Source organism: Neltuma alba, unplaced genomic scaffold, assembly GCF_004799145.2.
Source record: "Neltuma alba isolate B1F8T4 unplaced genomic scaffold, ASM479914v2 tig00004276_pilon, whole genome shotgun sequence".
In the NCBI taxonomy this organism is placed as follows: Eukaryota; Viridiplantae; Streptophyta; class Magnoliopsida; order Fabales; family Fabaceae; genus Neltuma; species Neltuma alba.
Window position 1 is genome coordinate 18,921 of NW_021633634.1, and position 25,331 is coordinate 44,251.

Sequence of the window (25,331 nt, forward strand, 5' to 3'; positions counted from 1 at the left end):
AAGTATTATAAATTTTTAATGAAGTTGAGAGATGGTGTTAAGTTTGGCTGTTTGGGAACTTAAGTTTGAAAGGTAAAACTATAGTTTGGGGATCCAATTATCCAAATATGTCAATTTTTTATAAAATCACTTTTTGATCAAAGACCATGATTTGAAAAAATGTAGCTAAACGTCATGATTTTTGGCAAAATCACTTTTGAATTGAAAATCATGATTTTGGGGTCTAAAACCATGATTTTTCATAAAGAGAAATTTTTTTGCCTTTGAAGGTATAAAACCATGGTTTGTGATATAAAAAATAGATAAATATGAGAGATAAAGTAGATTGGAATCTTATATTTAGAATCAAATTGAATATCTAGTTAGCTTTTATATTAAGGGCGAAAGGTAATATTAATTAATTATATTTTTTATGTACAATTTATTATTTCAAACAAAAATATAAATTAAAATATATTTTTCTATAATTATCATATTACTTTATGTCTTTTTTAATAATTTATATATAAAAAATTATTATTATAACCACCACTCAAATATTTTCACTTTATCAAGATCATTTTTTTACAAAATCTAGTCTTTTAAAATATATTCTCAAAATCTATTCACAAAATCTATTTTTTAAAAAACCCAAAACCCCCTTAAAAAAAACTCCAAATTAATAGACAGAATTAAAACCAGAACTTTGTGCGAAATTAGGGGGTAAAAAATAAAAATACAGTTCTACCGAAACTTAAATACGGGTGTTCATAAAAGTTAAAGACGAAAATTTGACTAATTCGATGCTAAATGCCCAATATTTTATGCTTCAAGCTAGGACACTGCATTTTTTTAAAATTCTAAATGTTATACTCCTCCGGTCCTAATTATAAGACCCAATTGACTTATTTGAGGAGATTAAGGAAGTAAGTTAAATTGGTTATTTATAATAAATAAGTGTTATCATTCCTAAAATATCCTTGCTAATTAAGTATATTGGCTAAAACTATCATTATTAGAAGGATTATCTTGGAAAAAATGCATAAATATAAGAGACAAAATGGATTGGGTCTTATAATTAGGACCAAATAAAAAGTTAAATTGGGTCTTATAATAAGGACCAGAGGAGTATTTTGTAGAATAAAAACAAACATGAACCATCGAAACATTCTAATACTTCTTTAGTCCTTAATATAAGGCCTATTTAACTATTTTGATTAAATTAAAGAAGTTAGTTAAGTTAGGTAATAATCATAAATATAATATATATTTCCCAAAATACCCTTAATTAAAAACTTCGTTGAAAAAGTGACATTTCAAAAAATATTTTAAATTATTTTATTAAAAATATAAAACAGTAAAATTGATGTATGTGTGGAATTAATGAGTAATAAGTGCTCACTCACTTTATAAAATATATAGGTTTACTATTAATAAATAATAAGTATGATTGTGGTATTTAATTATTTAATAAAGAAAATTTAAGAAATAATTGATAAATATGAGAAATAAGTCCTCTATTTAAGATCAAGATTAACCTATTAATTAGGTTTTATATTAAGGACAAGAGGAGTAGCAAATAAGCCCTCTCAACAAATTTTATTAGATGACCTTACCTTTGGAACACAATACACTTATGGCCTGTTTGGGATCATGTTTGGACCTTCAAACGTGCGTCCCCACCGAAGAAGCAACAGGCAAGCTGAAAATGGGTGTTTGGTCTCATGCTCACGCAATCTGACTTCTGCCACCGAAATGCACTTCTGCCATAAGTTGAAAGAAGCTACTTTCCGGTGAGGGTGTGCGTTGCAGAATACCGATAGAGGATTTGGGTGTTAATTTATTGATTTTGTGCGGCACATGTAGGAGGTGTTTGGATAGAAACCAAACTATGGTTTTAAAAGTGCTTTTACGGTTTATGAAGTAAATATGTAAAGGAATTTGCCTCATTTTGCCGAAAAGTACTTCTGAAACTATGGTTTGGAAGTTGCCAAACACCCCCATAGCCCAACATCTTGCCTTCAGCAAGTATTAAAATATTAACACACTGAAGTTGGTGGACTCTTTTTCTAATGTATTACGGGTGTAACTTTATGAATTTTGTGAGAAATATCAAATGTCTTGAGTGCGAGGAGGCAAGGCCAAAGAAGCAACTAAATTAAATTTCCTTATTTTTAATAATTTTATTTTCATTACTTCTTTAAAAATGATCACATTATATTATAATCTCTTTCTAATAATAAATTAAATTTCTTTACTTTTAGTAATTTTATTTTTCTTATTTCTTAAAAAATAGTCATATTATATATATCTAATATTAAATATGTACTATTTAATAAAATTTATGTCCTTTTAAGTCATTTTACATCTAAATTTACTTTTACGTTTATTATCCAAACAAGTTTCAATTTTTCAAATTGATTTTTTTACAAAATTTAATCCAAACATAAATCATATTAAACTATCTGACTTCTGTAAAAATCAGATTGAAAAAAAAGTTACTTCTATCACCACTATTCTAAATACACCTTTATAATTCAAAATAAAAAAAACAAGCAAAGACGAATACTAGAAATTTTGAAAAGATAAGCATAAAAAATATTAAAAATTTAACAAAATAAAAAAAGAAAAAATCAATTTAAATTCATTAACTTTAAATAAATTAATATCATCTTGACATTTTCTCCTGATTCATCATTCGTACAATGACGAATGGACCTGTAAGGACAGATGTCACGAAGTGGTTGATCCACAGTTTGAAGCAGCACTTTCTGGTTATAGCCGAAATATAAACCCCCCAAAACCCTAACGCCTTCGTTCTCTGTCTCTCACTTCCCCGCTCTTCCCTTTGTACTTTGAACGATATATACTGCTAGGGTTTTAGGCAATCAGAGAGGTAGTTAGTGAGTGCCCTGTGTTTACGATAAAGAGAGAGAGAGAGAGCAAAAGAGGAAGAGGGCGAAGATGGTGGCCGACAAGACCAAGAAGTTGAAAGTTGCCGAGAAGGGCGAGAACTTAGAGGAAATTGACGGAGAGCTTGTCCTCTCTATTGAGAAGCTGCAGGAGACCCAAGACGAGCTCGAAAAGGTATCATGGCCATTAGCAGACGCTCGTGTGTCATAATTGGTCCCCTTGTATGTTTCACTGCGAAATTGAAGTTCTGAACTTTCATTCCAAATCCTGTAGCTGTTTCTGAATTGTTACCTCAGGTTTGAGATGAAGTAGTGATGATAATATAACCTTGCGGTTGGTTATCTGCTTCTGTTTTGGGGTCCCAGAATTTTATAAATGTAAAGGTTATTCATGTTTTAGAATGCGCTATTATGAAGGTCCAGCCATGGTTTGTTCTTTAATAATAATGCTTGTGAGCTATATCGACCTCGTCTATTCTGTGGTGAAAATTCATTCTTTTTCCTTTTTCCGGTCATTGTAGATCAATGAGGAGGCAAGTGATAAAGTTCTCGAAATAGAGCAGAAGTACAATGAGATAAGGAAGCCTATCTATGAGAAGCGGAATGAGATTATCAGAACTATTCCTGACTTCTGGACAACAGCTGTCAGTATTGATTTCTATGTCTATTAAATGACTGTGGCAATGGAGTTTTATTGATGCGGTTAATTTAGGAATGTTTTGTTAAACCGTTCTCCTTTTGGCAGTTTATGAGTCATCCTGCCCTTGGTGAGATTCTGAATGAAGAAGATCAAAAGGTCTGACCATCTCTAAAATTTGGATTTTGCAAACCACTATTTCCCCTCACTTTAACATGCATTCTCTTGTTTACTTTCGTAAATGTCTCTGCTGTTTATGCGAATGTGAGAGGTTCAATGGAGGTAGTGCTTATATTGTTGTTTGTTTGATTATGGAGCCGTGGCTAGTAACTTATTGAATTCTTATTTAGTAGATATTTAAGTATTTGAGTTCTTTGGAGGTTGAGGATTTTAAGGACGTCAAATCGGGCTATTCAATTACCTTTGTAAGTTGCACCTCCCTTGATTTTTCCTTTCATTTTGTTGATTGTTCATTAAAATAATGACAAATCACTTGTTGACTACGGAAACTCATCTTTGCTTGAACGCTCCTAAATTGTATATTTCATTGAGTTGTAAATTGTTTTTTAATATTTCTTTTTCAGAATTTCAATCCAATCCATATTTTGAGGATACAAAACTTACAAAGACTTATACCTTCCTTGAAGAAGGAACTACAAAGATCACTGCCACGCCTATAAAATGGAAAGAGGGCAAGGTGAGGCTTTGAGCTTCTTTGGTTTTTCTTCCTGTAGCTTCTGAGCTATTTGTGGTGTTTGTTTTAACATAGTATATATATGGGGAAATAATTGAAGGGTATACCTAATGGAGTCCATGAGAAGAAAGGGAACAAGCGACCTCCAGCTGATGACAGGTTTTGTGTCATGTTTATTTTCTTTCTGAATATTGTTTCCTTATGTACTCTGATCTGGTTAAAAGAACAAAAAAGAAAAGATGGCAGTTAATGGTTCCTATATATTGCGAACTTGATCTTTTATTTATTGTTTACCTGTTTTTAGGCTCTTTTTTTAACACTTATTGGTTGTTAGTTGTTACTGAACATAAATGAGGGAAGATATAGAATTTTGCACATGCTTGATATGTGAATCCGAGACAGCTGAAGGGTTTTTCCCTCTTTAATTTATGCAACATATGGTTACCATTTTTTAAGTGCGCCTAACTCTCTGCAAATCTTTTGAGTGCAGTTTCTTTAGCTGGTTCAGTGATGTTGAGCAGAAAGATGATATGGATGACCTGCATGATGAGGTAAAATTATCCTGGTCTTCTATAATTCCTCGTGGAGTTGAACATCCGATCTGTGGATATCCTGTGTCTCTGTTACTGATGTTTCCTTTAGCTTGTTTTTATTTCTATCTCTCATTGTTCCTGATGATGTGATGTTTCATTCTAAATTGCAGATTGCAGAATTAATTAAGGACGACTTGTGGCCAAATCCGCTTACTTATTTTAATAATGTGAGTTTTCTTTTAAATTTTGTATATTTTCCTCCTGTTAATGTCAATTGTTCTTTTAGGTGATGCTTAAGAATTTCTCTCTCTCTCTCTCTCTTTCTCTGAGATTCTCTGTTTTCTCATGTTTTTTATTGGATTTGATGCTTTAATGTTGCAGGAGGAGCCTGATGAAGAGGATGAGGAAGATGGTGATGATGAGGTAAGTCATGTGTTATTCTGTCACAATTGCTTACATGATCAAAAAATATTCTTTAGTGTTGATTTTATGGTCTTTAATTTATTGGATCAATGTAATCACATTGGGTTCATTGTTTGTTATGGTTTATAATTTTTTCAGTCTGAAAATATGTAGAAGTCGGTACTAAAGAGATATGGAGCTTAAGGTTCTGAGGATATAAGATAATGCAGAAATTCAGAATCATATTTATGGACTCAAGCTATTGTGTTTGAACTCAAATAGATGTTTGATAAATTAAGAAAATTAAGGTTGTTGATAATCTGCAGAAATCATTGTTATTCTTGACTATATATGATCTTGGTTCAACCAGTGAACGGCAATTTTTTATTTGTCTTCCCCCAGTAGCACAAGGCTTCTCACAAATTAGCATATGAGAAGGTTATGTTATTCACATTAGATTTGTTTGTTTGAAAATATATTGGCTGGGAGGTTGCTTGTTACGTAAAGCGATCTTAAGCTGTGAAGCTAGCCTCTATTTTTATTAGCGAATGGGTAGATGTTTTCAAGCTCTCTCTCTCTCTCTCTCTCTGCTTTTTTCCCTAGAAGCTTCCTATTTAGCTTGGAAAACATGTTCTTGTATGATATTTTCCTCTTTCCGCTTCTTTAATTTCCCCTCCCTTTAAATCATGTTTTGATAAGTTGAATAGATGCTATTTTGCGCCAATGAGATGAATCCAAGTGATTGCCACTGCTTTGAAGCCTTTGCGGTGCACTGTGTGACGGACGGAGTTGGTTTGTGCAACCAACTGTGGAATCTTCCGTGACATTGATGCTTGGATTAGAAAAAATACTGACCTTGCAAACGTTTTCGATGAAATCATGCAGCCGTTGACATGCTTTTTAGATGAAAAATATAAGTAATTTCTTTTGGTGGGAAACCATTAGCGCACTAAACATCCGCCATTATATTTTTTTCAATAGATCAATCTCCAAGTCTGGCATGTTTTTCATTTGAACTGAATGATGGCATAACTTTAGAAATAGTAGATGCAAATATTAGCCTGCATTATCATTCTTCCTCTTTGGCAGGGAAAGGATGAAGACGACTCTGAAGATGATGATGAAGACCAAGATGATGACGACGATGATGATGAGGGTGACGGAGATGATGGCAAATGAGGGAATATATCACGAGGGGGGCTGCCTTTCCGTTTTTTGTGGTTATAGGAGTATGTAAAGTGGGCTCTAGGGGATGGTGAGCAGGCCATCCTTTTTTGGGTATTAACTTATGTCATCAGGCGTACCAAGGCCGGCCAGTTGTTGTGACCATTCTTTTTGTTTTATTGTCCTTTGAGGTTATTTCTCCCTGCTGGTTTCATCCCCTGATGCACTTCATCAGTTTTTACTATTACTCACATCAGCCTTTTTTCCTTCTCTATTTGGAGGTAACTACAAGTAATACCATATTAATTAGTGTATAGCTACTTGGTTTTCTTTCAATTTATTTCTCTCTCTGTTTTTTTTTTTGCTTTTACTAATGATAATTCATATGGCAGACGCACCTACTGAGGGTGATTTCTTTTCACAAATCTGCTTAAATTACCTTTCTTATTTTGGAATGGTAATTTTTCTGTGATTTGATTCGTCCCAGTGTAATTTTATTCAATTTTGGCAAGACAAATTGAGAATTGCACGAAGGTTGATTGTGACTAAACGCTGGAAATCAGGTCCTAAAGAAGCTTGATTTATTCCAACGAAACCATACTAAGGCCACTTTTTTTTATTTTTTTTAACCTCATTTTCTTCGCCAGCTTCAAATTCTAGGGGACCAAACGGCCCTTAGAAGTATGGTTTGATTTGTCCAAGAAGATATTGATATTAAATATAAAATTATTTTCTCTGATTATTAGCTGTTTGCCCGCCATTAGTTGATGTTAGTCAAAGGGCAATGTGTTGTTTAACAGTAAAAATGAATTATCACCAAATTCCAAGTAAATTGAGAATATTTCACAGAAGTGATACATGTTTATAAGCATGTCCTTGAATTGAGAGCTACTCCCGAACCTCAAGCCTAGTTAGTCCAACTCCTCTTTGGCGTCTTGTTTTTGGTTGGGGTGTTCAAGGTCGACTTGTTCTGGTTCTAATCTTATTAGAACAGGACGGGTTTGTCCTGAAAATTTTCAGAACAAGACAAAAAAGAGGATTGGGATTGGGTCATTTCGTTCCGAGCTCTGTTTTTTTTTTTAAAAATCATAGTTATATAATATTATTTTCATATTTTTTATGATTTGAGACTATTATATGGGATTATGAATCCATTTATTTAAAGTTTTTATATTTATTGATGATTTGAAACTATTAATTATTAGAATTTCCAGCAAGTTTTTATTATGTTAAAAGCTTTCATTTAGAATTTTTAATGATTATTATATGTAATATTTTGAACTTTTACTTAAGGGTGCCAAAGAAATAAAAAATAAAAAAATATTTTTTTACAAGGCCTAAGCTCAAAAAACTACAATTAGGAAAAAAAAAAGATTTTATTGTAACAGGCCTAACAACTCAAAAAACTTTTTTAAAAAAAAATATATCGGGACGTATCGATAACATCTCGTTCCTACCGGGATTGGGACAACACTTGGACAGGACAGGACAAGAGACAATTTTTTATCCCGTTACTATTTATCGGGACAGGCCTGTCCTGGTCCCGATTTGTTCTGTGAACAGTCCTAGTTTTCAATCTCTTAGTGTTGGAAGCTCTCATATGCCAAGAAACGCAAGTTATTTACGCATGCTTCCACCAGCGCCCATCGATTGATTAATGGAGTTCTATCCTTATGTGAACATACCATTCAAGCCAAAGATTGTCATAAGAAAATGCATCTAGGGTCCGTTTGGATCAGTGATTAGAAAAGTAGCTTATTGAAAAAATAGCTTATGGGAAAGTAAAGTTGGGTAAAAGCTAAATTGGATAAGCTGAATTGTGTTTGGATTGGAGTTCAGAAAAGCTAGTTTGTAAAAATGAGATTAGTAAAAAGTTGTTTGGGTTATGGTTGAGTAAAAGTAAGTTTGGTTGTAAAATAACCAAAATGAGTATGAGTTTTAATAATAATGAAACATGATAAAAAAATAATTTCACATAATACAATGAAATTAAAATAATTTAATATAAAGAAGTCAAATTTAATGAGTGAATTAAATTTTAAAATTTTATTAAAATCATAAAAAAAATATTTTAAATATAAAGTGAAAGATAAAAAAAAAATGAATTGAGATAATATAATGAAGAAGTGAAATTTTTAGAGTAGATTAAAATTGAAAACTTTAGAGAAATCATAAGAAATATTTTCAATATAAAGTAAAACATGATTAAAAAAATTTAATACAATAAATTTAAATTAATTTAGTATGAAAAATTCAAATTAAATAAATAAATTAAATTTTAAAATATTAGAAAAATTACAAAAAACTATTGTAAATCATAACAAAGAAAAAAGCTTCGTTCACAACCTAATTCCCTTTGCTTTTGTTCGGCCTTCCCTCTCCTCTCTCTCTCTCTCTCTCATTTTCTTTCTCGTCTGAAACAATCATGGAAGCTCAAAGACGGAGAGGACGATAGCTACTCTTCACTGTCAGCTGTATCATCGGAGTACGAAGAAGACAAACATGTGTAAGCTGAGTCCTCGGGTCTTAGCATCGGAGAGATTTTTTCGTCATCAGAGAGAAAAATAAAAAGAGGATAACAGTCCATAAGCTCTTTCAGATAAGCTCACTCTCTTAGCTTATTTTTAATCGTACGTTTGCATAGCTTTTGGCTCTCAAGCTCAATTGCGTAGAAGCTGTGTCAAACAACATCAAATTTTTTGATCGAGCTTTTTCTCAAAATAAGCTGCTTATAACCCAAAATAAGCTCTCCCAAACAGGCACCTAGTTTGATTTATAGATTAACATGGGAAGGAAATTGTCCTATAAAGCACAAAAGACTTCAGTCACTTTTGCCAGGCTGCTGATTTTACTTTTAGCTAATAACTACTACCATCATCCTTAATATAATAATAATTAAATAACTAATTTTTAAATTAAGTTAATTATTTTTAATAAACATGTGTTGTGTTCTTTAAAATATCATTTAAATTTTTTTATCATGTACAATCACCATAAGACTACTTATGGAAAACATGAATAAATATAAAAGATAAAATAAATTAAAATTTTATATTTAAAATTAAATTAGATATCCACCAAGTATCATCAGAACTCAGAAGTAGTATATCAATGCTTAACCTTGTTACTGTCACGATGGTAGACTCAATATCCGTAGAATGGGATGCATCGATGCATTGACATCCCAGCGCGCACAAAGGTTAGCTTTCTTTTTTACCCTTCTTTTCTATGGACATGCTCATAAGCAACTTCCCAGTCCATCTCGTATCTCAAGACTTCCCATATCATTGACAACATGGAAGACCAAGTAATTTTCTGTCGTGTATGTTGGAGGCGTCGTAAAGATTCTCCACGGAATTTCAATTTTTATTCAAAAAATATTATAAATAAATACTCTTTCTAATGCTTATTATGAGTGTCAAATAACTACTTTATGAATAACAAATAAATAGTTAAAATTAATTAAAAATAATAAATAGGTTAGAAATATAATTTTGTTTCCAATATGTCTTTATAATAAATAAAAAAATTAAAAAAAAAGATATGGGAAAATATGAGATGATGGTATGTCAAAGGAGAGAGAACAAACAATTAAGAGCAAAAAAAAAAAAAGAATCAAATGTCTAGACAAACTCTAAATTGAAACTTATAAAATAGATCACATCATTCTCCAAATTTGAATATTATAAATAGGACTGGAGGGAGTACTAAAATGATCAAAGTTGTATTTTTTTTTTGGGCAACACTAAAAAAATTAATTTGAAAAAAAATAATTCCAACCAAAATTTTAAATCTTAAAAATTTTTTAAAGGAAAAATTAATCAACAAGTCTGTATTTTTTCATCTTATTTTAATTAGGCTTATAGTTCCTTTCTTTTTAGTATATTCTTCTAATTTCGCTTATTTTTAATCATGTCTTATAATTTTTTTTATCACGTCCTTAAAATTTTACCTAATTTTTAATTGAGTCTTTGTGCCTGATTAAAAAAAAAAACATGTGTAATTATAAGGAATTAATAATTTTTTAGAAAGTCCTTGCAATGTCGAATGTGCCCTGTAGGGACAGTTGTCATGTGGTGGTTGATCCCCGGTTTGAAGCCGCACTTCAGACCGTACACTAGATATAAACCCCAAAAACCCTAACACCTTCGTTCTCTCTCTCTCTCTCACTTCCCCGCTCTTACCCTTTACATTTTGAAGCATATAGGGTGCCAGGGTTTTAGGCAATCAGAGAGCAAGTTAGTGAGTGCCCTGTGTTTACCAGAGAGAGCGAAAGAGGAAGAGGGCGAAGATGGTGGCCGACAAGACCAAAAAGTTGAAAGTTGCCGAGAAGGGCGAGAACTTAGAGGAAATCGATGGAGAGCTTGTGCTCTCTATTGAGAAGCTGCAGGAGACCCAAGACGAGCTCGAAAAGGTATCATAGCCACTACACATGCTCATGTGTCGTGATTGGTCTCCTCGTATGTTTCGTTGCCAAATTGAAGTTCTGAACTTTCATGTCAAGTCCTATATTTCTGAATTTCAACTTCAGGTTTGAGATGAAATAATGGTGATGATATAACTCTGCGGTTGGTTATCTGCTTCTGTTTTGGGTCTTAGCATTTAAAAAACGTAAAAGTAATTCATGTTTCTGAATGCGCTTGTATCAAGGTTTAGCTGCGGTTTGTTCTTTAACACTGACGCTCGAGAGCTATATCGACCTCGTCTATTCCGTAATGAAAATTCATTCTTTTTCATTTTGACGGACATTGTAGATCAATGAGGAGGCAAGTGATAAAGTTCTCGAAATAGAGCAGAAGTACAATGAGATAAGGAAGCCTGTCTATGAGAAGCGGAATGAGATTATCAAAACTATTCCTGACTTCTGGACAACAGCTGTCAGTATTAATTCTTTGCCCCTTAATTGATGTGGTGATGAAGTTTCTTGATGCTATGAATTTAGGAATGTCGTTGAGCCGTTCTCCTTTTTGCAGTTTCTGAGTCATCCTGCTCTTGGTGAGGTTCTTAATGAAGAAGATCAAAAGGTCTGAAAGTCCCTAAAGTTTGAATTTTGCAATCCACTATTTTCCCTCACTTTTACATCTATTCTCTTTGTTTGCTTTCGTAAGTATCTCCGGAGTTGATGTGGATGTGAGGGGTTCAGTGGCAACAGTGCCCATATTTCTGTTTGTTTGATCACGTAGCCCTGCCTAGTAACTGATTGAAATCTTATTTAGTAGATATTTAAGTATTTGAGTTCTTTGGAGGTTGAAGATTTTAAAGACGTCAAATCAGGATATTCAATTACCTTTGTAAGTTGCACTTCCTCTGTTGCTTCCTCCTTTCATTTTGTTGCTGTTTTATTCCTATTAAGTAATGGCAAATCATTTGTTGACTGTGGAAACTGATGTTACACTTGAACGCTCCTAGATTGTATATTTCATTGAATGTTAAACAGTGTTTAAATATTTCTTTTTCAGAATTTCAATCCCAATCCATATTTTGAGGATACTAAACTTACCAAGACTTACACCTTCCTTGAAGAAGGAACCACAAAGGTCACTGCGACGCCTATAAAATGGAAAGAGGGAAAGGTGAGGCTCTTAGCTTCTTTTGTTTTTCTTTCTGTAGCTTCTGGGCTCTTTCTGGTGTTTGTTTTAACATAATACACTTGTGGTGGGAAAATTGAAGGGTATACCCAATGGAGTCCATGAGAAGAAAGGGAACAAGCGACCCCCAACTGACGACAGGTTTGTGCCATATTTATTTTCTTTCGGAATATTGTTTCCTTATATAGCCTGATCTGGTTAAGAACAGAGGAAATCCGAAATTCAATGCTTCCTTTATATTACTTACCAGTAATCAAACTTTTCTTGCTTGCCTGTTGTTAGGCTTTCTTTTTTCCATTGTTTTTGCACTTATTGGTTGTTACTGAATATAACTTACGGAAGATATAGAATTTTGCACATACTTGATTTGTGAATCTGAGACAGCTGGAGGGCTTTTCTCTCTTCATTTTACAAGACATATAGTTAGCATTTCTTGGATGCACCTCACTCTGTCTGTAAATTGTTGAGTGCAGTTTCTTTAGCTGGTTCAGTGACGTTGAGCAGAAAGATGATATGGATGACATTCACGATGAGGTAAGATTTTCTTGGTCTTCTACCATTCCTCCTACTGTTGAACATCCCAGCTATGGATAACCTGTATCTCTATTACAGATCTTTCCTTCACCTTGTTTTTATTTCTATCTCTTGTTGTTCCTGATGTGATGTTCTATTCTAAATAGCAGATTGCAGAACTAATCAAGGACGATTTGTGGCCAAATCCACTAACATATTTTAATAATGTGAGTTTACTCTTAATTTTGGTATATTTCCCTCCTGTTAATGTCAATTGTACTTTCAGGTGATGCTCAAGAATCCCCCCCCCCGGGGGTGGGGGCCTCTGTCTCTGAGGTTCTCATGTTTTTTATTGTATTTGATGCTTTAATGGGGCAGGAGGAGCCTGATGAAGAGGATATTGATGAGGAAGATGGTGATGATGAGGTAAGTGAAGAGTTATTTTTGTGACTATCCCTTGGATGATTGGAAAAATATTCTTGCAGTGTTGATTAAACTGTTAATAATTTATTAGAGGAAGGTAATCATTGGGTTCATTGTTTGTTATGGGTCTTATAGTAATGCTTTTAGTGGATGGTATAGTTAAAACTTTGTCAAAGGAGAAAAAACTTGGTCTTGTGTAGTATTTCTCTCTTTCCGCTTTTTTATTTTCCCCCTCCCTCAGTCCTTAAGGAGCCACACTATTTTACGTGCTGAGGATGTTTTGATAAGTTGAATAGGTATTTTTTTCCACCAGTTGGTTGAACCCTAGTGATTGCCGTTGGAAACCATTAGCGCACTAAACATCTGCCATTATCAATTTTCCTTCTTGGTAGGGAAAGGATGAAGATGACTCTGAAGATGATGACGAAGACCAAGAGGATGATGATGATGATGAGGGTGACGAAGATGATGGCAAGTGAGAGAACATATCATGGTGGGGTGTCCTTTTAAGTTTATTGTGGTTATAGGATTATGTGAAGTGGGCTTTAGGGGATGCTAATTAGGCCACCCTCTTTAACTAATGTCAGCAGGTGTGCTGAGGGCACTCGCTTGCTATGATCATATTCTATTTATTTTATTATCCATTGAGCTTCTGCCCTGCTGGTTTCATCCCCTGATGGACTTTTCTGGTTTTTAATGTTACATTAGCTTTTTTACACCTCTAAATGGAGTTAACTATAATCATTACCATGTCAGTTAGTGTATAGCTGTTTGATTTTTTTTCCTCTATTTTTTTTTTGGGGCGCTTTTCCAAGTGATAATTCATGCAGCGGTTCCACATAATGGGTCAAGGCATGTTGTTTTCGTACTAACTATTGTTTCTCTTAAGAAATCTGCTTGAGTTACCTATCTCAACAATCTAGATCATTTGCTGTCATGAAAGCAAATGAGTGTAATGCATTTGAAAAGAGATGAAAAAGGAAACAGTACAATCTGTTTATATGGGTTTTTTATTTTAAATATACGAGAGAATTTTATTCTCTCTTAAATCTGCTAGTATCTCTGTTTAATTTGAGCTGCAGTTGCGCGTTTATGGCACATTGACCGAAGAGCAAGCAAAATATGGGGATATTTTCTTTTTATTTTCTTGTTACCTATTTGTTTATAGAACATTTTTGGACATACGCATGATTCCATGTTGCGGATGTGGTCATGGAAACATAGGTCTCGTTTCTTTTCTGTTTCATTAATACTCTTCCGACCCTTAATATAAGACCTATTTAACTAATTTGATTAGATTAAGGAAGTTAGATAAGTTAGTTAATTATAAGAAAAGTGACATATTTTTTCTAAAACACTATAATCATCTTTCTTAATACTTTCTCTCCCTCTTTTACTTGATTATGGTTGAGGGAGTATTCATAGGGGTAATTTAGAGAAAATTAATAAATATAAGAAAGGACTCTTATATTAAGACTAAAATCAACTCAAGAGTTGAGTCCTATATTAAGGACCGGAGGAGTATCTCATTTCTTTAGAGAAGTGGATCCGCTCACATGTTAACACAAGTAGTTTCATAGTAAGGCAACCTTGGTTCGTCGGAATTCCTCGTCGACTGTCGTAGAACAAACCAAAAAATGACTTCAAGAATAGGCAAATCCCGTGCCAGTCTGGGTTCCCGGAGAAACTGTCATGGAAAATGAGTTTCCATCTTAGCTTTATATGAGGCCACGCACTTGACAGGATTTGTGGCAACATCCTTACAACACAACTGAGCTTCAGCATTATGTAATTTTTTTAAGAAGAAAAAATGACAGCCTTTTCACAAGGCACAAACGATGAGAGGACGTAACAACTATTTGGGACGTGGTAACCTGGATGGTTGCAAATATTGACTGACAACAGTGATGGCGGCTGGTTTTGTCAGGTTTAAGCAAGCAGAGAGCTCCTGGGGTATGATTGTGTCATTAGTACATTCTTTCCAGCCGTTTGCCGCATAACTTGGCATCATCCAACGTTGCTGTTTTTCAATTAATTAAATGATTAATAATTAATTTGTGGAATTAGGAGCCAATACGATTCCAAGAAACGTTGAAAGTACGAGTACATGTGAGAGCGGACAGGGACCCAGCTTGCTGGTTTCGGATCATTCGACTTGTCCTTTGGATGAGATAAGATTTGGTGGAAGCTTAATTGTTTAATTAATTGAAAGTTTTAATCAGTTTTATGGAATAGTTTAATTTAATTAAAGTTGGGTTTTTGTGTGGGCTTTGTTCGTGTGGGGCTTTATGTTTTGCGAGCCTTTTCGTTTTGGGCTATTGGTTTGCTTTGTTTTTGTATCTTTTTTTTTTTATGGTTATACTCGTTACGTGGCTTTAAAAAAAAAAAGCAGAGAGAGAAGCGTGATTAAATCTGAAAGATAATTAATATTTATTAAGGAATAATTGAAATGAAAAATGGTTGTTGGAGGAGGGGTTGCTGGTTAATATGCTCACAAAGATTCCAACTGTCTACCTCTGATAAGGGAGGCAGCGGCAGCAGAGTGGCCCTTCATCACATGTCCACTGATAATCTTCCCTTTCCCCACAACACACGAATGCCCATTTCAACTCTTCGTCCTTCTCATCCCAATCATTCTTCCTCCTTGGTTTTTTTTTTTTTGAATTTTCATGTAACTCCTTTACTATTTGCACCATTATTTTAAAAAAATTAGCTATAATTTTTTATGACTTGTGAATTTAAATTTTATGCTCAATGACACCATGTCGACATAAAAAAATAAATACTCCACAGGTCCTAAATATAAGACCCTTAACATACTAGTATGAGGGTTTTATAGTGTGTATAAGGGTCTTATATTTAGGATCGCAGGAGTATCTAGATAACACAATGAAATCCGGGTATTGAAAGATGCTTCCTACTCATCCGTTGAATTATGCATGTGAAAACTATATCTGATACTTCCTTTGGTTCTTATTATAAAGAACTTCCAACAGGTTTCATAGTATAACATGTTGTGCTTAAAGTATTGATTTTTTTTCATGTAGTGTTCCTGACTAACTATGAAACTTGGTAATAACTAATTAGTTGGACTCCTATAACTAATGAATTTTAAATAATTTTAATATTTTAGAAGTAACTAATTTAACTACATTCATCCATTTCTGTAAAGTTGTTATTGGATGCTTATAGTAAGGATGATGGGAGAGAGTACATAAAATCAGAGGAAGGGGAACTTTTGCTGGCCATACATTTACTTATTTTCTTTTATATATATATATATATATAGAGAGAGAGAGAGAGAGAGCTGTGAAAGAGGACAGCAATAAATGGAAACCTGGGTAGAAATCATTTTCATATATGACAACTAGCATTGAGGTGGGACCAAAATGCAGGTACTAATTTGCAGTTTTGGAAGGCCAGGCTAGGCAGGAGAGGTTGTGCAATTGAATTGAAGGACAAGAGAGGTAAATGTTTGCTGATTAGTGGATGGTATCCTGTCTTTTTCTTCCACATCAAAATTTTTATTCAAATTTTATAGAGAGAGAGAGAGAGGGAGAGATCAGAGACAAGTTAAAGATTACAAACGTGTGTATATATATGTATGTGTTCCTCTTTTTGAGTTGTGGGTACAATGAAAATCCCAGCAATCTTCCACTTGCTTAGGATTATAATGAAGATGATCCTATTAACAAGTCTGAAGCCATCTTCCCCTATATCTGCTAGCTATTGTTCTTTTCATTCTTATATTTTTATTTTAAAGCAAACAATAATTATTAATGCATACTTTAAAGCAAATCCCATCTTATGATTTGTTTTCTGGGAAAAAGTTAGCCTTCAACTGTTTTTTAAATTAATCTGTATTAAAATAACACTTTAATATCACATATTTAAATATTGAGAATAATAATTGAGCATGGGGGAATGATGTTGCAGCTCTCTTTATTATAAATTACCTCTTACATATAATATTTTCCAAACTCATGATCATAAAGCCTTGTTATTTTGTAACCTACTTATATATATATATCCTCATACCTAGGTCCAGCTTTGTTTTTTAATTATATTATGAATTTTTCCACATAATTGATCATGTAATGTAACGATTTTTTTCCCCAATATTTGGTCACTAAAGCCTAGAGGACGGTATGCCACTTGCCTTCCTTGCCCCACCAAACAAAAAAAATTTAAAGTTCTTCTCTTTATATATAAATAATTTTTTAGTCGTTGCTTACGCAATGAGACTTTGCAAAACCCTAGCTAGTAAGCCTTCAAAACCCCCTCGCCTAGATTTTATTTTAACTTCTTTTGCAAAAAAATGACTCATTAGCGGCTGATTGTTGTTGCATATCAAAATTATAATTGTTACGTTATCTGGACCTGATTTAATTTGTCAATTAATAAATTATTTATCATTAGTTTTCATTTTAATTTTTTATTTTGCAGTAGAAAAAATCGTTATCTACATACCAACTTTAACTATATTAGATTCTAGCTGATCCAAAACAAGATATAGCAGATAGTTTGTAATTCACAAGACTCGAACTTAAGATTTTGTTTAAGGAAAGAAAATATCAAATAATGGATTGAAATAACTGGTAATAATTCGGTCGAATATGGTAAATTTGTGTTTTACTATATAATAATAAGGTTTGATTGAGGTGAGCTTTCTGTGAACTTGTCGGTACGTTTAGTCTTCGCATTGCTTGACTTGTACTTTGACCATAAGATATATACATATATATATATATATATATATATTTATATGGTGTCAAAAAGCTGGGATTCATGTGCCCAACTCTTCATTTTCTTTTCTTTTTTACAATTAAATTCCATTCTAATTAACACATACATTTGATGATTTCCAAGGGAATTAAATTGATTCTTCATACTTGAACATAAGAAGCTCATATATCTTGGTGGCTCCATTAATTATTTACTCCTTGATCTGCGGGTACGGACCAAAATGATTGGGATTTTCACAGCAGGAATAATATGACTGTGGGAAGTGATATTAATTAGTTGCCAGGGAGAAGTACAAGCTAGGGAGAACAAGAGTTTGTGTGTGTTTAATTAATTAATTGGTTATCGATTGCATATGATCTGTGTCCATTATATCAGAAAGTGTCATTTTAATATTGGTGGAGGAGGAACTAGACAATAGACATATACAACCTAGTGAATATAAATGCGAGGAAAACGAAGTTACGAAGGTGGGCACAGTAGTGTCAACCTCAGCAGCAACAACAAAAGCTTCCCCAGAAATCAACACAACTTCCCTAACCCACACACACACATTTGCACAGCGACTCGCTCTTTCTCCTTTAATTTGTACTGTTACAAGTATTAGCATCCTTTGCCATTTACTACTGTCTGCTGCTCCTCTCCCTCAACAACCTCATCACTCACAATATATACACATATACAGCCTACTTATATACTAGTCCTTAATATAACAACTCGTTTAATTTTTATTTTGGTTTTAAATATAAGACTCTAATCTACTTTATCTCTTATATTTATTAATTTTTTTTAAAATAGTCCTTGTAATAATGATAGTTCTAGCCAATACACTTGATTAACAAGGATATTTAAAGAAAGACAGTAGTTATTTATTACAGATAAGTAACTTAACTAATTTTTTTAATCTACTCAAATTAGTCAACTAGCTGTTTAATCAAGAACCGGAGTAGTATATTTTTTCCTGTTTTTTTGCCGCAGGTATTTTGGAATTCAGGGCACAATTGGTGAGTAAAGGTAATGATAATTTTTTTTTTAAATTAGTGGGGGTGGATAGTAAGAGTAACACGACAAAGGTTGCTATCATGTGATTTGGAGGTGACAGATTCAAATCTCAGAATTAGAAAGGGTAGGTAAAGACTCTCCCTTGTGTATTATATTGGTGAGCTGTCTTAGAGAGTTATAAGCAGGATTGAACTCATAATTTTTTTCTTATACAGAGAGCTTTTTATGCTGCTAGATCATAAGGCTAGCAAGTGACATTACCAATGATAATAGCTAGAGTTGATGAGGAGGCGTTAGTGAAAAACGAGGGAGGGGGGTAATGATAGAGACTGGCATGGCAGGAAGAGGGGAGTTGATGAGCATGCCTATTATAGTAAAAAGAGCGCTTTGAAAGTGAAAAAGAGATATATATATATATATATATATTTATAGGTAAGAGTGGGGTTGGGTACAAGGTACGGGAAGCTAATTATGGATAATGAGGGACTTTGAAACTGATAGTTGCAGTAGCTCGGGACCAAGATGCTTGGAAGCGGCACAAGTGATGAAGGAGGAAGAGAGGAAGGGTTGGGTTTTTAAGTTGAATTATTTGTAATAAAGACATAATGGTGCCGTTGTTGGTCATGATCTGAGGCCCGAAGAGAGAGGAATCCCAAAGCTTCCTCCTCATCAAAGGCGCAGAAGGAAATGATGAGTTGAATGACGTGGGACCCACCCCCATAATCTTTACTTTCCAGGTCTCTCTAAAATTTTTTGACTTGGGATGGGGTCCCACCCCGGCCTCCCATGTCTTCATGGATTGAATCATAAAAAACAGCACCTCACGTGGACTCTGAACCAAAGACGCTGTCCAACCACAATAAAAAGCCCCCAACCCCCCCCCCCCCCTCCCCCCTCCCCTCACAAAATTAAAAATATTAATTCCGACTAAAAGCAACTTTCTCTTTTCTGCTATAAAAATCACGCTTTTTAATTTTATTAAAGCTCTCTCACCCGTATAATTCCCACTCATTATCTTTGCCTGCCTGCTTATCCCTCCCCTTCCTCTCTCCCCAGCTGCAAATTCCTTCCCTTTGTACCGAGAGAGAAAGCAAGTGAAGTCGAAAAACCCTCATGCTCATTTTCTTCTCTAAATATAGCCACTGATGAGCAAGACCCACCACTGATAGATTAAACTATATAGTCTCGCTTATTTCATACACTGCCTCTCTCCCTCTCTCTAACAACAAGCCAGTCACTTTAATGGAAGGAGGAGATGATCTCCACCACCACCACCACCACAACCACCATCATCACCACCGTCCCACCTTTCCCTTTCAGCTCTCGAGAAGAAAGAAGATCAGGAAGCTGCTTCTTGCTCCACGTCTTCCCCTTACCCTTCTCTAGCCATCTCTGCCGAACCTGCCTCCCCCAATCCCAATCGATCCAACCAGATCGTTCCTTCCACCGAACCTGCTTCCAATAAGAAGCCTCCGCCTAAGAGAACCTCCACCAAGGACCGCCACACCAAGGTCGACGGACGTGGCCGTCGCATTAGAATGCCTGCCCTTTGTGCAGCTCGAGTCTTCCAGCTCACTCGCGAGCTCGGCCACAAGTCTGACGGTGAGACCATCGAGTGGCTGCTCCAGCAGGCTGAGCCTGCTGTCATCGCTGCCACCGGCACTGGGACCATCCCGGCTAACTTCACTTCGCTTAACATATCCTTGAGGAGCTCAGGATCCACTATGTCGGTCCCTTCTCAGTTAAGATCGTCCTACTTTAACCCCAACTTCTCCGTCCAACAGCGCCGGAGTCTATTCCCAGGAATTGGTTTGTCTTCCGATAATACCCCCGCCTCTACGCTTCTAAATTTTCAATCCAGTAACCTAACCACAAACCTGTTGCAAGCTAAGCAAGAGCTGCGCGAGGGGGAGGGTCCGCCTTCGGCTGCTACGACGTTGGATTTTTCGCCAGACACCCCGGAAGAAGGGATGGGAAGGAAACGGCGGCCGACGGAGCAGGACTTGTCGTCAACGCAGCATCAAATGGGGAGTTATCTGTTGCAGTCGAGCGCAGGGGCGATCCCGGCCAGCCATGCTCAGATTCCAGCCAACATTTGGATGTTGACGAATTCAAGTAACCAGGTCATGAGCGGTGATCCTATATGGACATTCCCGTCGGTAAACAACAGTGGATTGTATAGGGGAAGCATGTCAAGTGCGTTGCACTTCATGAACTTCCCCACACCCATGGCCTTATTGCCGAGTCAGCAATTAGGTTCGTCGGGGATAAGTAGTGGCGGCGGGGGCGGGGCCGGGGGCGGGGGCGGCAACATTAACGAAGGACATTTGAGCATGCTGGCAGGGCTGAGCCCGTACCGGCCGGTGATCGGGCTGTCAGAGTCTCAGGCGAGCGGGTCCCACTCACATCACGGAGGCGGAGGCGACGATCGGCACGACACCACCAGCCACCACTCATAGAGAGGATCATCATGATGTGCTTCCTTACATGTGTAGTTGTTTGATGATGTATTGACACACGTGAGGTTTGATTGTTGTTAAAAATTCAGTTTAATTTATTTCTTCCCAGATTAAATTTTTTTGGTGTGATTAATATATTTTGGAAGAGAGCGCGAGGAGCTGTGAGAAGGAGGAAGGAAAGACATCTCAGGAGAGGGTTTTTTTAGGGTTTGAGGAAAGATGATGACACTATTTAACAATGGGGGTATTTGGGTGCCTCTTTATTTATTTTTTTTCCAAAATTTTTTATATGTCTCCTTTTTTTTTTTCCGAATTATTTCACTACACGATATCTTACCATCATTGTTTGTGCAATTTTTTACCTTTTCTTTTTCTTTTTTACATCCCAGCCTTTTACTTTGTAATTTTATGCTTTTTATGTTCAACAGAAGATGGAAAACGACTCGCTTCCCTGGCCTTGGGTAAGTTTCCTCCTTTCCTACCTAACTGGCATTTTATAGGGTTTTATTCATTTATTTTTTCCCTTTTATTCTAAAAGAAATAAATATCTGTCACCACCTTTATGGGCCACAAGTTCGTGCGTGTGACAGTGGAGGGATAAAACAGTGTTACCGCAAGGCAGACATAAATTCAGCATTTATAGCCAAGCATTACAATAAATTATACCATCTCATCTTTTTAATATAAGATTTAATTAACTAGTTTAAAGAGATTAAAATTAGTTAAATTAGTTATTTAGTCATGTGTATTTGAATTACAAATTGATAGTAACTCTTTAACACATGTAATTACTATAGGGATTACTTAAAAAAGGATAAATATTAAAATAAAGTGGTTTAAAATTTTATATTTAAAACTAAATTAAAAGTTAAATCAGCTCTTACATTAAGAAACAGAGGTAGTAATAACAACAACAATATTAAGTAGTATTTAAATAGAAACTAAATCATCATTTTAAAAGTAATTTTACGATATATAAAGTAAATATATAAAAAAATTATCTAGATTTAAAAAATATTTTTCAAAATTATTTCTAAAAATATCCAAATACCCCCAAATTTACAGCGCTTTTTTAAATTTTCATCCTTCAGATTCTGCACTGTGCGCCATGAAGTTCGAGGTTTTTACCGCATCAATGATTAAGATTTTTCAGAGAGGGAAGGGGGGGGTAATAGTACTGTGGGGTCACGACCTTATCGGTTCCAGGTGTTGCTTCAGGTGGTGGACCCCACCTGCTGCTCATTGCCTGAACCAATGTACAATTTCACTGACAAACAGGTGGATCATTCCTCCAATTTTTAAAATTTATTTTTTCAGAAAAACAAAAAGATTTCCCTTTCTCACGGAACAACAGTAGTTGCCGGCACAGCAGAGGAAGATCCACGGCGAGTCTTAAATCTTTAAATAAAAAAATCTCGGTAGCTAATAATATAATGACCCCACCGGTGAGCGGGCCCACCAACCAGCCCCCGTCAATCAATCAACACCGTTCATTCTGTGGGCCAACCTTTCGATGGTCGCATTTAATCATTGGCTCTCTGCCATATCAACTTTGATGGCCTCCCTTGTTTAACTACCACTCCCCAGTTGGCAAATGGCTTTCTTTGGACCCTTTTTTTTTTTTGCTTTTCTGCTTTTTAATTTCCCCTGGGATTATATAGAAAACCATGCTTCGGAATCTAATTATGTCCCCTCAGCTTCCCGACTAAAATATAAGGAACAGTGATGATTAGTACAATTCGAAATTAGCAGGGAAAGCGAAAAAAAAGAAGCAAAGCTAGCTAGCTGACATAAGGATATTCCCACCACTAAGATTAAATAATATAATTTTATTCTGCTCAATCCAAAGCTACCTTTATTTATATATGGACGCTACTATAAAGCAACCCCAAAAATATATGGTTCCTGAATCATAATCAATCCCCATATGCATCATTAACATAATATTTTTTTACTTAATTAATTAATTAATATAAATGAGAATATAGTCATCAATCGAATAAACAATAAAAGTATTCCTTGCTATAGGTTCCACTTATATAAATATATATATATATATCTATCTACCACATGCTGCACCGAAAAGCATATATTTGAATTGATAATACATAGCAATAAGTGTATATATTTCATTCTTGTAGTGTCAGTTAATTGGCCATATTAAGAATGAGATTCCAATAATGAAAAAAAGACACGGGTTTATGATTATAAATTTTGTCATTGGTGCGTGTGTGTGTGTGTGTAGTTATATTATCAGTTCCTTCTCGTACGTCTCTCAGTTCAAATCACTTTTGGCGCTGGCGAAACCTCCTCCACGAGAAGGGAGACAGACATTAAATAACCGCAATGGGTGGACCAGTGTTTTAAGATATATAAAATAATTACCTAATTGCATAAATATAATTAAAATCAATATAAAACAGCCAGCTGTTGAGTGGTTGTCTTTGAAACTTCTTTGAAAATGAGGTATGAAATTAAGAACTCGTTTAGAATAACTTATAAACAGTATTTTAATTTTAATTTAGAAAATATGATACAAGTATGTGAGAAGAGTTTTATCTTGATTTATATGAAATATGCTTATATTTGTTTGTAATTGTGGTCCTAAACAAGACCTATAGCCATTATATTGAAGACGCAATGTTGAACATGAACTGTCCATTTTAGAGCAACAAGACCGGCAAGCAATGAATTCTTGGTGGCCTAGATGTGGACAGAACTCAGCTTTGAGCTGGATTATCACTTTCTATCATTCAAAATATATGGGAAAAATGATATGCCTGGTTCATTTGGTTTTAATAATTTTTTTTAAAAAATAATTTCTAATCAGTTCACTCCATCATTTATGTGGTTACCTGCCGGCCAGACGAATGGATGGTGATGAGGATTGACAAGTGAGCATCAGTTTCTGCAACAACTCACAAAATCAAATTTCATCATTTTCTGCCTGCCTGCATGATGATCGTCGATCGCAATTCAAAAAAAAAAAGAAACATTCTTGTTAATTTGTGACCATATAGATGAAAGTTTGACTAAATTTGAAATCCCGAAGGTACTACGTATTACTATTAACAGAAACTGAGACTTGATGTGCGTGGGATCAAACAAAAATGTCAGAACATTGATGTCACCAGCGAGTACGTAGGTTAAATGCAAGGTAGAGAACTTTAATATTTGCTCAATATATTAATTGCCCTGATACCCACATCATTTATCATTTATTAGCATAAAAAACCACCGAATATAATGTGTGTGTCAAAATGCTGAGGCCTTGGGTCGTACCCGTTGCCCACATGGTATTTAATCCCATGTCGTACACCACTACACATACAGACAATTATACATACTTGGTCCCCAGTTGAAAATATCTATATACATGATCTCAAGTGTTCCAAAAATCGAATGGCTTGGGACTTGCTAGCTAACTAGTCCACGTAGCTAGCTAGACCACCAAATTTTTGAAAAGGATGAGCAGATTAAAAAAGTGTTTAGATGGAAACCCAATTATAATTTTAAAAGTAATTTTAACGGTATACGAAGTAAATATGTAAATAAATTTATTTCGATTTATAAAAAAGTGTCAAGTAAGTGTCAAGTAAGATGCGTCATATTTGCTATGTACAAATATTTGATGTTTTTTAACATTTTATTTGACGGTTATTCACAAGAACAGTCAAGTAAGCCCCTTAATAACTGTCAAGTAAGGGTCTTGATATTTTATAATTATTTTTTATTATATATCTTTATTCATTTTTTATTTTTAATATTTACTATAACATATATTATAATCAAAGAATGATAGCAAGCGAACAATATAAAATAAAGATGTTATATTTATGGAATTCAAAATCCTATACATCGTTACTATATAAAAATTTGTCTAATAAATTCTTTGAATTCTTCAAAAAAAAAACCTATCTTATAAAAAATTTCCTAGATATTGTAATTGATCAAACACCATAATCCAAGCTCATCTGTTTCTCTATGCATGTATCCATAACTGTCCGAAAAATCTGGCTTATGTTACCTCATAATCTGTAATAAAAAATTCCTAAAATCAGCACAAATTAATCGCTATCTGGCTAAATACAAGAATAAATTTTGACTGAAACAAACTACTAATTTTATTTTTTATCATCAATATTTCCTAAAAATGTGTAACTAAAAATATAATGTTGCAATGTTGCACTAATACGTACGGCATATCTCAAAACTATTGATTGTTGAAAATCAAATTTGATTGTCCATGAGGGATGATGAAAAATCAGCATATGATCCAAGA

General features: G+C 34.6%; 2 protein-coding genes and 1 pseudogene across 3 annotated transcripts; all 3 read left to right on the forward strand.

Moving 5' to 3' along the window:
- The first annotated feature begins 2,792 nt into the window (after positions 1-2,792).
- On the forward strand, positions 2,793-6,336 carry LOC114744162 (NAP1-related protein 2-like). Its single transcript, XM_028932348.1, has 10 exons — positions 2,793-3,066; positions 3,413-3,535; positions 3,637-3,687; positions 3,882-3,957; positions 4,113-4,225; positions 4,323-4,381; positions 4,713-4,773; positions 4,926-4,982; positions 5,137-5,178; positions 6,247-6,336. The coding sequence occupies exons 1-10, from the start codon at positions 2,944-2,946 to the stop codon at positions 6,334-6,336; spliced, it is 795 nt and encodes a 264-aa protein (XP_028788181.1). The 5' UTR covers positions 2,793-2,943.
- A 4,152-nt stretch (positions 6,337-10,488) lies between these two features.
- Positions 10,489-13,628, forward strand: LOC114744159 (NAP1-related protein 2-like). Of its 2 annotated transcripts, none has more exons than XM_028932345.1 (10): positions 10,489-10,735; positions 11,076-11,198; positions 11,295-11,345; positions 11,541-11,612; positions 11,781-11,894; positions 11,992-12,050; positions 12,383-12,443; positions 12,590-12,649; positions 12,801-12,848; positions 13,238-13,628. In XM_028932345.1, exons 1-10 carry the CDS (start codon positions 10,613-10,615, stop codon positions 13,322-13,324), a joined length of 798 nt encoding a protein of 265 aa, XP_028788178.1. In that variant the 5' UTR covers positions 10,489-10,612; the 3' UTR covers positions 13,325-13,628. The 2 variants fall into 2 exon arrangements, with proteins under 2 accessions (XP_028788178.1, XP_028788179.1); XM_028932346.1 differs by having other exon boundaries at positions 12,593-12,649.
- Positions 13,629-19,626: 5,998 nt separating this feature from the next.
- LOC114744163 (transcription factor TCP14-like) lies at positions 19,627-21,340 on the forward strand (annotated as a pseudogene).
- The last annotated feature ends 3,991 nt before the right edge of the window (positions 21,341-25,331 follow it).